At 41.5% G+C, this 17,548-nt stretch overlaps 1 protein-coding gene across 1 annotated transcript; it reads left to right on the top strand.

Annotated features, from left to right (window-relative positions):
* The first annotated feature begins 1,009 nt into the window (after nt 1-1,009).
* psat1 (phosphoserine aminotransferase 1) lies at nt 1,010-11,525 on the top strand. Its single transcript, XM_034542481.1, has 9 exons — nt 1,010-1,204; nt 4,870-4,930; nt 5,195-5,264; nt 6,124-6,329; nt 9,002-9,174; nt 9,381-9,550; nt 10,121-10,249; nt 10,828-10,965; nt 11,135-11,525. Exons 1-9 carry the CDS (start codon nt 1,148-1,150, stop codon nt 11,235-11,237), a joined length of 1,107 nt encoding a protein of 368 aa, XP_034398372.1. The 5' UTR covers nt 1,010-1,147; the 3' UTR covers nt 11,238-11,525.
* Nucleotides 11,526-17,548: the final 6,023 nt, after the last annotated feature.

Here is a 17,548-nt window from a genome sequence, read left to right as displayed (position 1 = left end):
AATCGGAGGTGGAGCAAACTTGCATATAAATGGGATGGATATTTTCCTCAAAATAAAGAATATCAAACTTGTGTATGTTTTTGCTCCTGGTTGTTTATTTCATTGCAGGCTCGCCACATTTTAACTGGGTTGCTTGTGTGACCTCGTTGTTCTCAAATCGAGATTTACCCACAAATCCTTTCTCTCCCCCTTAAGAACCTGTATCTCTGCAGGAACAAAGTGCACCTTTAAGTTGCTGACCAGGACTGATTTTGAAATGTCCAAATTCCCACATGTCCCATTGATTAATTGGATGTTTTGATAGAACAGCCATAATACTCCTGTATTTTATCTAAATTATTTTGATTTCAAACGGTACATAAAATGGCCATTACATTTTAAACACGTTTTCCTCGGCTGCATGCTGTTATTTAAATAGTCCTTCATTATGCTACATTGTTAACTGTGATGTTAATAGTATCACATTAAAAGCAATGAAGTTTTCTTTTCTTTTCTGCCTGTCTCAGCATTTTTGTGTGTTGTGTGGCGTGACCGCGGAACCAGTCAGGACCTAAAACAAGTTCACCAATGAAAGCCGTTTACCAAACACCAGACAATAAAACGGCAGCCTGGCAGTTCCGGGTTATCATGCTGCCTTCACGTGACGCCGGAAATATTTGTATTTCTACAGACGTGAACGAATATAACACACTTATCGGATGGTCTTTGTTTTATTTTTGTGTATCTGTTGTTTTTTTTTTATTGACGAGTTTTAATATCAAAATAAAACAGAAATGGATTCAGACTCAACATGTGTGGCAGTTCTTGCTCTGTTTGTTTTTTATATCTCTGAATACATATATTTTTTAATAATAATGCAAATATGTGGGAAATATATAACTAATTATGTTACTTATTAAACATAAATGAACACGAACAAGCTAAAAGGCGTTTACAGATGTATTCTCTATTTTATACACCTCAATAATTACAGCCTTACAGTCTACCTCGCTTTGTCAGTGGAGTACACAAGTTTACGCGGGGTACTAGAACGCAACATTTCACGGCTAGATAATTTGCATCCACGCGATGAGAGAGAAAGACATCCACATCTCTAAAGCAAAGCACACCAAACACCCACTGGGAAATCTTTCTCTCATTTCACATCATGGAGCCGAAACAAGTCATCAACTTTGGCGCCGGACCTGCAAAACTTCCGCAATCCGTAAGTGTAGACGCGCACTTTGCTTGTGTAACGTTAATAGAGTGGGTGGGAGGGGAAGAAAAGGTGTGTAAAAACGAGCTTTCTTCTCTTTCTCCTCTAATGCAACGTTCGTAACTCCGTCGGCACTACTTTCTCTTCGTAACGACAGGGACTTGCGCGCAGTTACGAGGTGGTGCCTGTCGGCTTGAGAGCTGGGCTGAACACTGCGGGCCGAGTTGCATCATCCTCATCCGAGTGTAAAACCGGCTCCTTTTTGTGCTTCGCTGGCAGCGGCGGCGCGAACCGCCTCCAGATGACAGGGAGTGAAGCGCCAGGAGAGAGACTTATCACGCTCGCCAAACTACATGCACGGTTTTACGGCAAAACAAACACCAAGATCAATCATTTTTAAAAAGCAGTGTCATCTTGAAAGGTGGACATTTGTTTCAAAGTTACTTCTGAGTCCGAGGTGTTGGTGATAGCAATGCACTTATTGACACGAGGATTGTAATGGTACGAGATGTTCAAGGTACGATCATTACATTACACATCATAGTTTTACACTACTACAGTCAGGCCTGTAGAGATCACCCCGCAGCCCCGCACTGCGGGGGGGCCTCGCAGTGACAGGGGGCCTCGCATGGCGGCTAAGTGTCGGCTGACTCGGCTGTGTTCCGGCTCGATGAGTCCAAATGTGAGCCACCTTTGGCACATTTCACTGTTGCCATGTCTGGCCCAGGTGTAGCTGTTACGGACAGGGGCAGATTCTGTCTGAGATATGGCAACCGGTTTATCGGCTGCCGAATCTGGGCCGAATTATGTAATAAATAAATAATATTACATTACTTAATAACATTAAGATATCCCTCAAAGTTGTCTCTCTCATATAACACAATATACACAATAAAAAAAGTATTTTAAACTGGCTTTATAAGTTTTAAATAATAGTTGTAAAGGCAATCGTAACAGGCAACCACTAGGGCCTCCTGCTACGCGGACTGGTGTTATTGTTGGGCCGCGGTGTATTCTCTTGAGGAAAAATGAAACGCACATTTAAAAGTGGTGCCCAAAAGCAGAACATTGTGGTGCCCAAAACGGAACATTTCTGAATTAAATGCCAAACTTCCCAAAATTACAAGTCTTTTTCGACCAGCTGGTGAAGGATGCACTCATCTGCCAGAAGAGACAGGTATTGTACTGTTTGCTATAGCTAACATTACCACGTAGCTAACGTTATACTTTGACAGCTGTACTGCTCTGTCTATGTGTTGTGCTTGAAAATACATTAACCTTATTAAACCTATGCTCTCACTATACCCCCTGCGCCCATTATCGGACACGTTTCCTTAATTATCTCCACAACCACATCGTTGTTTAACTTCATTTCACGTTGTACAACACTGCAACCCTTTTGAGAAGACAACGGCTCTGTACAAAATAATAAAAGTAACCGTTAAGTAAGAAAGGTCATTTTCCAAGCTAAAACTGATCAAAACATATCTCAGAAGCTCCATGTCACAAGAGAGGCTGTCAGGTCTGGCCATCCTTAGCATAGAGAATAAACGTGCGCGCAGTTTAGATGTAAAGAGTGTGGTTAAAGACTTTGCACACAGATTTGCTAAAAGACGTGCACATGTGTATTCAAATGCAAACCTGTAGAAAGTAGCCTACCGGTGTATCGACTATGTGTAGGCATATTTGTTATGTTGTTGTAACATATGTTCTGTTTGAGCTGTTTGATAGGCCCTAGCATATGTTTTGTTTCGGTTGGAATACATTTGTTCTCTGTTTGAGCTGTTTTTTCTGATTGAATAAATTTCCCTCAAAAGAAAAGCTTGGGTCCTGTTCGTTTATCTTTGGATAATGACCGCCGGACAATACATTATCCCTTACATATGGGGGGGAGGGGGAGGCCCTCTCAGGGTTATTCTGCAGGGGGCCTCATGTGTTTCCGTTACCGCGCTGACTACAGTACACACTATTTTACAATATCCACAATTAGTATTCACACACATATATATATCTCACTTAAAATGACCCTCAAAGAAATGAGAATATAATAATAAACAGAATGAATAACCTGGTAAAAACAATAGCATGTGACTTCTTCTCTTTCCTCATAAGCAGCTTTCTTTCAAGACGGCGTCATCATTTCTGAACTGAAGAAGGAATACCTCAAGGCAATCTTCAAACATTTTTTAAATATTTTTTCTAAAATGTTCTTTACGTCCCAACAGCAATCAATGAACCAAAAGCTTAAAAGAAAATTACAAATACGGTATCTGTGGTTGTCGCAGAACTGTAATAAACCCATCTCAATCGAGCTTCCCACCAACTGCACATATTCTGCCTGTGCACTCATTGCTTGTGTAAAAGTTCAGAGAATCTCGAGCTACCTGGTGCTTGGAAGAAGAAGCTCCGAAGCCAGAGATATATAATAATCATTATTTAATCATAACAAACAAGAGTCATCAGTATACATACATACAGTCCAGGCCCGGACGCGCTCACATGGCTTCACTTCCACAGTCTCCTGACGTAGCCAGCAGTTTCTGTCTGCGTCACCACGTAAGAGACCAAATTCGCGTCTTACAATTAGTTTTATTCGCAGTCCATTCGCTGAGCTAAGCTCCAATTGGTTAGTGGAGGTATTCATGCAAATACCTTTCAGAGACACAGCATGCTACGCTGAGCAGCAAATAAGACATAAGGTTCACACCTGAGGGTTAGTTCCATTCGCCACTTCAAAGAATGCCTCGAATCGATAAACTAGCGGGGTCAAAGCGCACACTTCCGGTCAAGGACAGGAAGTTCCCCTTCAGAATAAAACCCTATTATCCTGCCTTCAGAATAAAAGCAACATCTCAGGTTTCAATCGGCATCCCTTTTTAACTATTGTCTAAACAATAAAACATCCATTCATTCTCATGCATCATACAATTAATTACATTTGTCATTAACAAACAGAATAATAAAACAGTGATCCTCTCTTATGCTTTATAATACATTCCTCAGAATATTCCTCAAATTAATTATCATAACTTTCTTTATGTATTAATTTAAAACATAACCTCTCTTATCTACATGTGCACGTGTATATAAAATCCACTACAATTCAACACTTGTCACTGGAGTCTTCTGCAAGCTGCTAACCTGACAGCTGTGAGTGCTAACATTAGCCATGTTGGTTGTTTGTGCTGAGTGAAGCCAACGTGGAAGAGTCTTAAAACTTGCATTTTCTCGACTGACCAAACGGGGGCGACTCCTCCGGTTGTGAAAAGAAGTCAGATTGTATAGAAGTCTGAGAAAATGACTCTACTTTATAAACTTGTTAAACATTGTAAACATGAGTTTATGGTTCAATCTCTAGTTTCAGGTATTCTTCAATACAGCATGATGGTCCGTTTAGAGTCAAACAGACCATAAAGCAGGTTTTGCTTTAGGACAGGCTTACTGCGATTGACAGGTCGCCGCTACTCCCAGAAGGGAGGCCTGAAGGGACGGGCTGTCTGTGTTGACAGCAACGTTTAAAGCTAATGCTGCCAGCTGCTTTCATGGGGAAAGAGTTGGCAACACTGCTGTGTTTTTTTCGGTGAGATAATAAATAAAAAAAACTCCCGTACTCCTGCTAGTTACTCAAGATTACCAAACCTGCCTTTTTAACATGGTGCTTTTCTACATTTCAGGTGCTGCTTCAAGCACAGAAGGAGTTCCTCAACTACGGTGGCATCGGCGTTAGCGTTCTCGGTGAGTCGCATCAGGAGACCAAACTGCTGTCTTTCTCCCGATCAATGCATTCTATGGAAGATTTAAACTAATTAAAGGATGAGTTTACGATGTTTCGAGTCTCGTAACAATAGTTAAAGGCCCCATCTGTTTTTCCAAAGTTCATCCGAAGCCATAATGGCCATACTGTGTGCCAGAGTGAAATGTAATAATCCAACATAATGTGTGTAAATGCCAGCGACGGTGGGATTGAAGTCATGTGTTTTCTGATTCCGTTCCAACCAGAGATGAGTCACCGATCAGCGGACTTCAACAAAATCATCAACAAAACGGAGAGTCTGATGAGAGAGTTGCTGTAAGTGCTGCTTTTTATTCTTTCTAATGGCTCCACCTGTTCCTGTTTCCTCCCTCCGCACCGCGTGAAACTTGCATAAGTACCCGACTAAACTAAAGCTTGATTGACGGGACAAGTAGGAGGATGATGGTGATAATTGCATTGCCACATCAATGGTTCCCTGCACGTTCTCTCCTGTGTTCCTTTAGACGTCTTTCACCTCCAACCGTTTTTCAATTACTTTAAACTTTGTGATTGTTCAGGGTGTTCTAACTTTTCAGGAAAAGCCAGACATTCAACGTGCATATGAAATCATCATAGACACAAACCATTCACATACCTAAACGCATTTAGATATGCCAAATACCACAAATAATTGCATTAATATATATTTTTTCCAGTGATTTACGTATAGGAATAATTTCTCTCTTGCTAAAATTGTGCGAATTTAAAGTTGCAATCCTGAAGATTTTCATTTCAATAAATCGCTATCGCCAAAAGAACGTAAAGATGGTTATTGAGCCTCTGGCCCATTGAGGAAAGTATTATAATATTTATATATTTGCAGTATTACAAACTGTGGCAACATTCCCTGTAAAAAATAAATAAATAAATAAATATATATATAAATTATATAGTTGCTGCTAATATTTCCTGCTTTAAACCGAGTAATGCGATGTGTTTGTCAGTGAGCTGGACGCTTACCGCTATCGAAAACGCGCCTACGGCAGCACCCAGTCAATTTTAATCTCCTTTATTAATGCCCAAATATCTTGTTTTCAGACATTTTGCGAACCGTGTGCTGAGAGACAGTGAGATGAGCGTACTGGTCAGTCAGCGTACAGCGTTTTATCACAGGGGCCTTTTTCCCTCTTCACAGGAACATCCCCGACAACTACAAGGTGATGTTCCTGCAGGGCGGTGGGTCGGGACAGTTCAGTGCTGTTCCCCTCAACCTCATCGGCCTCAAAGAGGACAAATGCGCCGATTACCTGGTAACCGGCACGTGGTCCGAAAAGGCCGCTAAAGAGGCGGAGAAGTACGGCAAAGTCAACATCGTCCACCCGAAGCTGGACCGTTACACGAGTAAGTTGGTGTGCATTGTTGTAGTGATTCAAAAGCAGACTAATAATGGTATTTTTATGGTTTGGTTGTTCTAACTGTGACAAACATTTCTTTAGCATTGGAAGTACCGTATTTTCCGCACTATAAGGCGCACTTAAAAGCCTTTAATTTTCTCAAAAAACGACAGTGCGCCTTATAATCCGGAGCGCCTTTTTTATGAATTAATTCTGGTTGTGCTTACTGACCTCGAAGCGATTTTGTGTGGTACACGGCGCTCTGTCAAAATGTTTTAGTACGACTTTGGTAAACTACAAAGCCGCACCGCTTGCAGCATTATGGTGCGTTCACACCAAACGGCTTTATAACGCGTCAGTTTATTCGCCAGTCAAGTTGTGTTCATTTGTGTTTTTCGCAACCAGTTGCGAAAAGGGGGCGTGGCTTATCTTCGTGGCTTGTCTCGGTAAAAACAATTATAAATTCCACCATCCACCACGGTCGAAATAACCACTAGTTCTGCTTTATACTTGTTGTGGACATCCCATAAACGTCGGAACATCTAACGCCCTGGTGTTTGGGTTCATAACATCACCCGTAGGCTCACACAGCTCGGGGAGTTTGACCGACTCCGTCTCGATAGCTTCCGCTTCCAGCGCTACCAGAGCAGCAGCAGCCCAACAGGCATCTCAACGCTGATTGGCTGGTGAGTTGCGAAACGTTTGCAACTCGCATTGGAAGTTGAAATATTTCAACTCTGACGAAATTTTGAAACGCGCAAAATGCATCTATCGCAACGCCCGGCGAATTTCAACCAAACGCGATTGGTTCGCAACGCGTTTGGCGTGAACACCCCTTTACGGCTACCGTAGTCAGGAGCGTCGCGGAGTAATACATACTGTGCTTCGCCATAATATTACAGTGTGTGTGTATAAGGACCCCAAAATGGTACCTGTCAAGACACACGCTTACAACGCGGACTTCAAACTCGAGGCCATTAGTCACGCAGTAGAACATGGGAATAGAGCTGCTGCGAGAGAATTCAACATTAATGAATCAATGGTACGGAAGTAGAGGAAGCAAGTAAAGAAGACCACACAGAGTTACGGAGTTACGCTAACTTTTGATTTAGCGGTATCAGACTTTTTTTTTACGTGTTACAACTGAACAAGGTTGGGAGTTATTGTGAATACGCTCATTAACATTTGAACAATGTTGAGAGTTATTGTGAACACGTTTAATAAAGTTTGACTGACTGACTGTTTCGCTTAATGCGCCTTATAGCTTTATATATGAAAAAAGATCGAAAATAGACCATTCATTGACAGTGCGCCTTATAATCCAGTGCGCCCTATAGTGTGGAAAATACGGTATGTACTAGTGATCCAATTTCACGCCTGGAAGGAGCTTCTTTTTAAATTTGGCACCAGAGTCCACCTGCAACCACCGACTGTACAATAAGTGGATGTAGTCATCGTGACGTCGCCTGTTGGTTTGTGGATGGATGTTTTTAAGCATTGAGTTCACAGATTTTGCTGTCGCCGTCTTTGATTTAACAGCCGTTGCATGTTGTGGTTTTTCGCAACCAATGAACAGAAGTTACCATGTTTGGAATGACGTAGCGGCAGCGACCTGTCAATCACAGTAAGCCAGTCCTAACGCATACCCTGCTTTATAGTCTGATTGACACTAAATGGACCAGAATTTACGAAATGAACATCATGATGTATTGAAGACAATTTGAAACTAGACCATAAACTCATGTTTACTGAGGGAATAAATCAAGAGAGAAGTCATTTTATATAGACTTCTATACAACCAAACTTCTTTTTGCAACCAGAGGAGTCGCCCCCTAATGACCGTTGGTAAGAATGCACGGTTTATGACACTGAACTCAAGAAGGAACTGATAAGATTTTGGTGGTCACTGAACTCTTAAAACTATTTTTTTGGGGCAATAATCCAGAATTAGGACATAATTATGACAATTTCGCACAAATGTCTAACAGAATGAAACAGAATGAAATGATGAAGTGATGACATTTTTGGACCCACATGGATTTAAACTGCGACTTGACTGGTTGGAGGAGGCGTACAACCGTGAGGAGGCGTACAACCGTGAGGTGGCGATTTCAAGTTTTTCTTCTTTTCCATCTGTCCAGCATCCGGGGTGACACGTCGAGTCAGACGTCCGTTCACGCGAGCAATTCCGAGTCCTCAATTCACCGAAGCTGCAATTTAATTACCACATCAAAAGTAGCGCTGGCTGTGTGCCCAGACTGTTCCACAATAAACAATAGAGCCGACTGCCAGTGAAAGACTAGTATGCAAGCAGCCTTTTCCGCATGGCTGTGTCCGACCGGGGCTTTGAAGCAGAGTTCTCGTTTGGAGGCAACTTTATACAGCGCTTTTATGGAAATGTACGCTCTTCAAGCTGCCATCACTCTTCATTTGAGACTGCTGGTACATCTGGTTCTTTGCCAATTTTGCCAATTGGTCACCCTGGATGGATGGATGGATGGGGGGGGGGGGGGGGGGGGGGAATAAAAAAATACTTAAAAGAACAAGATCCAGAAAGAGCAGGGCAAATGTTCTTGGTCCTCCTTCTTTAAGGAATTTTTTTTAACAAGTCAATGGCTTAATTTACAAGACTGAAGCAAAGACGGTGGTTTGACGATGTTCTGTTGTTGCTCCCTCCAGTAATCCCCGACCCCAGCAGCTGGACCCTGAACCCCTCGGCCTCCTACGTGTACTACTGCTGCAACGAGACGGTCCACGGCGTGGAGTACGACTTCACGCCAGAAACAAACGGGGTGGTCCTCGTCAGCGACATGTCCTCCAACTTCCTGTCTCGACCCGTGGATGTGTCAAAGGTGAGGACCCCACCCCCACCCCAAAGTTCCATATCGATTGTTGTTAGGAAAACCTTTTTATTATACCTAAAATGTGTGGGAAATCTGGACTCATGTAAAATACAAAATGGGGAATCTTAAAAACAAATGCATGAGATAAAATGTTTGAAGTTCTAATGAGGTAAAGCAAGGTAACGTGTCGCATTACAACGTGTCCTCTCGTGTAGTTCGGGCTGATCTTTGCCGGAGCGCAGAAGAACGTGGGCTGTGCCGGGGTGACCGTGGTCATCGTGCGAGAGGACTTGGTGGGACACGCCCTGAAAGAGTGTCCCATCATCCTGGACTACAAGGTGCAGACTGAAATGAACTCCCTCTACAACACACCACCGTGTTTCAGGTACCGGCTGTTTAGTTGTGTTTTTTTTTATTTTTTATGTACTTGACTATAGAGTGCTGCAAGAATCAGTCCTAACACCAGAGATGAGTCGGCTTTTTGTCTTTTCCGGTTCCTCTCGTCTGGAAGTTGATGAGTTTTTGCCTGAAAAAAGTCTGTGGTTCAAACAAGTTAAAGAGATTTCAGTGTTTTGTTCTACGGCATTAATTAGGTCAGGAAGTACCTCTGGTGAATTTTGACGCTTTTTTGTGTCTTTAGTAAAGCAGTGAATTTTTATGTTTAGTTTCTTGGATACTAAAAATACGAGATATGTTTCAGATTGTGAGGATGAAACTTTGCACAAAGCCGGGCTAGCGGTTTCCAGGCTTTATTGTACATGTGTGCCAAGCTAACCAGCTGCTGCTCTATATGTAGCATAAGAACATGAGACGTATCGATTTTCTCATACAACTCTCGGCAAGAAAGCAAATACGAGTGTTTCCCAAAATATTGACCTTTTTCTTTCAGGATATTTAAAAACAATTCACAATCATTGTGTCAAAAATGATTCAGAACTTTATTTTGTCGGTTCAGCATCTACATCATGGGTCTGGTCCTGGAGTGGATTAAGAACAACGGCGGCAGCGCTGCCATGGAGACGCTCAACAAGCAGAAGTCCTCCATGATTTATGACATCATCAACACCTCCAATGGTTTCTATGAGTAAGTGTCGGGAAAACGTCAGCAATGGATGTTGAAATGGGAAATTCAGTGAAGGGTAAAACCTTCTGGGGAAAGTCCTGGTTGAAGATTTAAAACTTTTATCTGATTGTATCAGCATTGAAATATTGCATTGCATCCCCGGCTGAATGATCTGACTCTTCCACTGATGGTTCACAGAATGTCTTCTTGTGAGCATTTCTGTTGCTCCAAGAGCTAAGAAGGAAAACAATAAAAAACATGACCACCATTTGGTTTCCAAAAAGAATCCAGCTCTCGTTAGACCAGAAACTTTAAAGGTGCATTTCTATTGCCTCTCGGCATTGTGATTGCTGAGCCAGCAGCAATGGCAACAGGTGTTAAACATAAAATGCTTTTTCATCTGTTTGTAAAACACACTTGTACTCCACCTTCAAAATAATAAATAAGTGCTCCCTTTCACAACAAAAAGGCCAAAGTAAGCAAACCAAAGGCCATGTAGTATACAATGATGGTAGTAACGATGAAGAACACTTCTGATTTAAGTCATGAAGGGGAAAGATTAAACTCGGAACTGCGTGCCGCTGTGTGCCTCCGTCCAGGTGTCCCGTGGACGTGACTTGTCGAAGCCGCATGAACATACCATTTCGTGTGGGGAAGAAAGAGGGAGCCGAAACCTTGGAGAAGGAGTTTCTGGCCGGCGCGTCCAAACGTGGGATGCTATCGCTGAAAGGACACAGGTTAGTCCCACCTGCACGTAGACCACTTTATTGATGTTTCAAGGGGTTACTAACGAGCGAGAATACCGGGTCCCGAAGTTGAACCCAAGTTAGATTCTGTAAAGTTGGACATGAACGCCAGCAGTTGGATGATTCGTTGTGTTGGAGCTGTGTTTGTCTCCCCCTGCAGGTCAGTTGGAGGAATTCGTGCATCTCTGTACAACGCTGTGACGGTGGAGGACACTGAAGCCCTGGCCACCTTTATGAAAGAATTCCTGAAAGAGCACCAATAAAACAGCCACACTAAAGATCGGGTGATATCGCACATCTGCATCTCATCACTCCAGTGAAAAACCAACGCTCTGGTTTACTAGAGATCCATGTTGGATCTGAACACTGCACCTTTTAGAAGCATGTTTGGTAAAACCCCTTCATTGCCCAGAATGAGCTTTAACCACTACTGTTGTCTTAATTACATCTGTGTTTCATAGAACTACTATTTTAATGTTGACTAACAGTGCTTTAATACATTATACTGTAGGTGATGCTTGATACATTCCAGTAAATCTAACTTGATTATATTTACATGTTGCAGCGTCATTTCTTGTCTTAAGTGTTGTTTTACTATTAAACATATTTTCTGGGTAATCCAAACGAACACATATCAGTAAATGTTCATTTCTCCCTCCTGAGGTCAGAGAGGCAGCGTTACCTGAGCTCTGCGACGCCGGCCTGGTTTCCCTTTTAATAATCACATTACAGGTATTGTTTGAAAATGGACTAATATACCCTTTTAAAGGGTTGGTTCACCACACCCATCTGTGGTAGCCATGCACACGGTTTATGGTTTTGAGATGTCAATCTGAGATTTCTGCCCCCAACCAAATACAATGGAATTCCAAATACAATGGAAGTGAATGGAATTTAGCAGCTCTGTCATTGTTAGCATTATTTTAAAAGCTTAACTAATTAATCAATCCGCTGATCCTGACATCTGTTCAAGAAGTGATCCTATTGATCTGTATGAAGCCATGTATAGGAATCAACACGTATGCAATAGAGTAAAGAAATGGAATAATGAATACCGCCGGGAAACTTCCCAAGTTGTTTACTTGCATCAAAACATTTATTTATATCCAACCTTTCTGAAAATGTATGTTTTAATATCCATTATCTTATAAATGTGTTAATTTGCAAACATTTGCAGTAGAGAAAGCGAAACACTCGATAAAGCCAGGATCAACATTCTTGTTTTATTTTTTGACATATTGGAGGTTTTTACCTTTTTTACAGACTGAATTGTTTTAATATATATATATATATATATATATATATATATATATATATATATATATATTTTACAGCCATTTAAAAAAGAATACATTTTCTACATGTGTTTTAGAATGTATGAACAAACCCCTCTGTAAAAACCTTCAGAACATAGAGAGGAATAAAGTGGAGATTTCTGATATTAAATATCATATATTTATGAAAATATTTTAGATAAAACAACCTTGAAAGATATTTTTTTGTAAAATAACACATTTTGAAGACACTACAGGTGAATAGCGTAAAAGAATAACTAATATCACCATCGCATTAAGACAAGTTTTCCGTCATGTTAAAATATGTAAAAGTCATTATGTAATGCTAACATTTGGTGAGGAAATCTATGGACGCAAATGGACAAAGTAGTAAAAATAAACATCTCAATGTATATTTAAGATGCTTTCTTTCCACTAGTCTGAGGGAAGACATCCAGAGCAGGAAACATATTGTTTGCCTTAATGAGCCTTAATGGGCCTTAATGAGCCAAAGGCTGTTAAAGCCATCATTGAGTCCACTAAAAGGTGTAATCTGCAGTCTAATAATACTAATTGTCCTTCTAATTGCTTCTTCGTCACTGATTGGAATGGTATTTGATGTTACCCGTCAGTCTGTACAACTTCATGTTTACCGCTCATGGTTGGTTTACAAAGGTCAGCGAGAACAGGAACCGGACCAGAACCAAAATGCTACAAGGTATCATTTCCCCCACCCTTGGTTCAAATGAACCCAACTTCAGGTTTATTAAGCACCCCTCTAAATAATCTCTGCAGCAGAAAATCCTCCTGTAGTGACGTGCAGCGCAGCCCTACTGTACCAGCACAAGCCTTGAGAAGCCACCTCCTCCTTCTTCACAGCCCGCCGACAGCAGAACCGGTTTGGGACGGAGGAGTGAGCATAACACCAGCGGGGAGGTGGGGGCGGCTCATCCATCTGGGGGTCCGGAGGCCAACCCCCCCCCGCTGCTGCAGGAGAACCGAGTGAATCTGGCCCTGACCTCTGACCTCCCTCGAGGAGAGGTAACAAAAAAGGAGAATTTCATTCATTGGTAGAAGACAGGAAGTTGATAAGTTCAATGTGATCCTTCATAAAGGGTTTGTTCATGTTTGGATTGTCTAGAAGTGAACTTGTAAAATGTTTTTCCCTCTAAGAAGAGCTATTGGGGTGGCAAGGGTCCACTGCATTTGATGTGTGTATTTAAAATACATACATGTACTTATCCGTTGTAACTATACATGGATAGACTGAAACATTATTATTTTTTTAAAACATGATAAAACCCAGGTTATCAAGTGTTTCACACAAGGCCCCAACTAATAATAAAATATAAAATAAAATTCATACAGTAAGAAAACAAATACATTAATATAACATAACAGAAATAAAGACACAACTGAGGTCAAATCAAAAGGAACAAAGAAAAGCTAATTTAAAATCAAGATAAACTCTCAAGAACTTGACTTACTTGACCGCAGACCCCTAATCCATAAAATGCCCACATATTTAAATTCTCAGACACTGCCTCTAACAAGCTCAGACAAAAATGTAACCAGAAGACGTTCTTCCTGCAAATAACCTCTAGGTGGAAGTGTTAATCAAGAAACGTGTGTCCGCAACCGTGAAGGAGATCAAACGTTGATCCGACTCTTCTCATAGTGGTTTTGCCCACCCCATTGAGTTGGGCTTCATTGGCATAAAATGTTGATTAAATTATGTTGCCAAAGCATATAGATAGATAATGTATAATAATAGTGTTCCATTATAGCTAATGTGGTTATTAATACACATGAACAATGAAACAAGTCATCACCGCTAATGGCTCAATTGAAAAAAGGAAAATGCATTGTTTTGTATATTCACAAACACACACACACACACACACACACACACCATAATCTTACCCTAACCTTAACCTAACCCTAAACCTAATCTTAACCTAAACCTTACCCGGACCGTCTACTTCACCCTAAAATGTAATGATTTACATTATGGGGGCCTGTCCCCAAAAGGAAGGCAAGCCCCCACAATGTGACTGTATACAGATTTATGTCCCCCCAATGTGAGTAACACACACACACAGATTCCTCTGATAAGGACAACTCACCAACACAGGGTCCTCAACTAGAGAACAGAATCCTTTCAAAAATCAATTTTAAGCACAGGAACTATCCGTCCATACTCGACACAGGAAGGCCCGTTGTTTTACAGTCATTGTCGCAGAGGCACGTGCAGGAGTTGGACATTCGAGGTGGAACAACCCCTCTCCTGTTGCAGACTTGTGTAAAAAGGACTATTAGTGTGCAGCGGGCATGCTGCTAATAGAACATGAGTTGCAGCGCTTTGTCAGCGCTTTTCTCCTTCATGCTTTACAAATCTATTGGTGCATGAATGGTTGTATGGATGGAATAAGTGGGAATTGAACTACCGACCTCACAGCCTCTCAAAACGTTTTCAGGCCTAGCGTCTGTATTATGTCACAGCCCACTTTAGCAGAAGCAGGATCCTTTAAGTGATGTTTCCCATTAAGTTCTTTTTGTCCCACACAGATTCAATAAACCTCTCGAAAGCCATCTAGAAGGTGGGTGATCGTGAACTGTCGCCTCTGAAACAGACTCTTTTTAAGTCAAAAAAAGAAGGAAAAAAGAGACTGGCTATTTTCTTACTTTCATTTCGAAATGTAATGAAACACAAGGTTAAGTTGATCCAGGAGTTATTATTTTATATAACATCCCGGGTGATTCTTCCCAAAAAGTAATTTTGGCTGTTAGCAAATATCAATACCAAGAGCAGGGTAGAAAGTCTGAATGCTGGTGTTGACTGTGGATCCACAGAGCGAGAGATGTTGAGCCTGCTATGAAGGTGTGTGTGTGTGTGTGCTGAGAGGTAAAAAAAAAGAAGAAGAAAGTTCTGCCAGACGGAGGTATTGCAATGGTGGCTTTGAAAACCTTCTCTCCTGCGGCTTGATTTGGTGGCTGGTCTTCAGCGCACCCTCTGCGACTGTACCTCTATGGAAACTATTTCAGCTTTTAGCTCAGCTTCTAGTTCATCTAATGTCTCCTAAAGGAACTTCATAGCCATGCTGTTTCAAAACATATAGAAAATAAGGCGTCCATCTTTTAAGGAGGCACTCCTTGAAAGGATGGCAGTGTTTAAAATGGCCTTCGATAACTCACCATGATTTAGACAGTCTGACTGTATGTAAGATGGGGACGTAGTCTCCATGACGTCACCCATTGGTTTGTGGACTGACGTTTTGAAGGCTCAAGTTCGTCATTTTGACCGTGGCCATCTTGTTTTTATCAATGAGAGGAAACGGTTACGATTAACTTCCATGAACTGAAAACACACCGTGAAAGGGTTAACGTTTCTTTATGGTCTATTTGACTCATGTTTACAATGTTTACTGAGGGAATAAATCAAGAGAGAAGTAGAGTCATTTTATCACAGACTTCTATACAATAAGATTCATTTTTAGCAACCAGAGAAGTGGCCCCCTGGTGGCCCTTTTTACGACACACAAACTTGCCGATACAGCCACTTAGGCCTTCATGAGGCAAATACAAATAAATGCTGCGGCCAGAGACAGTTATTCTGCGCTGTTTTATTGGGCATCAACGTTGCGTTTACATGCTTATTATTCAAAAAACAGACTTGAACTACGAGACCTTTTTTTCTGATTCAGCCTAGAAAAAGAAACCTGGGAATCTCTACTGATTTATAACCGCTGGAGATAAATCAAAATCCATGGGGTTGGTTGGGGACCTCATGTTCAGGCTCAAATACAGGAAGATATACTGTTGCCAGAAGCAAGTGAGGTACAGTCAATTATGTAAAGAGGCCATTAAAGCACATGGAGATAAACGTGGGGAAAGAAGTGCAACAAGAGGAAGAAGAAAACAAATCCATCCCTCTCACATTTAAGATTGCTCATTAGAAATGTTGATGATGAGGACGTAGAACCTGTGAATCTGCTGCTCGGGTGCAACAATCGCCGGAGGGTGCAGTAATTGATGGCAGTCATGCATTAATTGGAACAAGCCTGTCAACCATACATGACTGTGTTGAGCAGACCTTGCTGTTTGTGCTTGTGGCTGTGAAATGGACTGGGTGCAGTGTGAGTTTATGACAGTCCAGACAAAACAAAACAAAAAGGATTACGTTTGAGAATACAACGGTGGTGAAATCAAGCAAATTTCAAACAAATCATCTATATTTGTGAAGTATATGTGAGGAAACATTTCACTTTCAATCTTTCCAACGGCGATTTTGCTCTTGTGTCTCAAGTTCTTTGTACTCTACTCTCTGCCTAAATGCAATTTGGATTCCGACAAACTGCCTAACCTCTCAGCAATTTCCACGAAAAAATATTGTCCACGACCCTGCTGCATAGCCACCTCCAAAGCAGGAGGGAAAAAAAAGAAAAGGCAATTGAGAAATAAGAAGAGGCAGAGGGGCTTTGAAATGCGAGTAGGGTTACAGCAGAGACGGGAGGTTGTGACAAGATTCTAAGGTGATTCTCATCCTGTCAAGCCCACTAATGTCGAGGTAATGCCAGCGGCAGGCTGCAGTAAGACAGTGATAATGAAAAACACCGGGGAAGACAATATCAAACGGCTCCTCTACATCCTACAGTGGAGATTAGTCGGCACAAAAGTAGGGTGGCGGAGGCAGAGGAGGCAGAGGCCGGCTTTAGTGCTGCTGATTGAGTCTCTTGTCAAGAGCTCCAAGCTTGCAGCATAAAAAGTTACTGTGACTGACATCCTTTATTTCAGACACACACGCACACACACACACACACAGTTTGCATTGCCGCCGCCTGTTTTCTATAGATACTGTGTATACCGTCTGCTCAAAGAAGATCACTCTATTTATCCTTGAACTAGTTCATTCCTTCTCCCTCGGTGTGCATTACAGAGCATTTAGTGCACTTGCCCACAAATAGGAAAAAGAGTGATTGTGTTTCTCCTGCCACGCTGCCGCATAGAGACGTTGCAGGAAAATGCACAGCTTTAAGTGGAATATGGTGACTTCATGTGGATTTAAGTGTCCACAGTTTGACATCATAGCTACTACTGTATGCTATCCAAAATGTATGTCTTTCTGGTTCTATTTTTAAATGTCTCTCCCTAGTTCAACAACCTGCATTCATTGAATTTAATATAAATGTATTTAATAAAATCAGCTTTAATTGTTCAAACAAGCTCCAAGAGCCCAATAAACTCACGTGTGGCGGCCATGGGCAGCATAAAAAAAAATAAACACAGTCCAGGATGGTTGT

The sequence above is a fragment of the Cyclopterus lumpus genome, chromosome 9 (assembly GCF_009769545.1).
Source record: "Cyclopterus lumpus isolate fCycLum1 chromosome 9, fCycLum1.pri, whole genome shotgun sequence".
Classification (NCBI taxonomy): Eukaryota; Metazoa; Chordata; class Actinopteri; order Perciformes; family Cyclopteridae; genus Cyclopterus; species Cyclopterus lumpus.
This window is presented reverse-complemented; position numbering and strand designations above follow the sequence as displayed.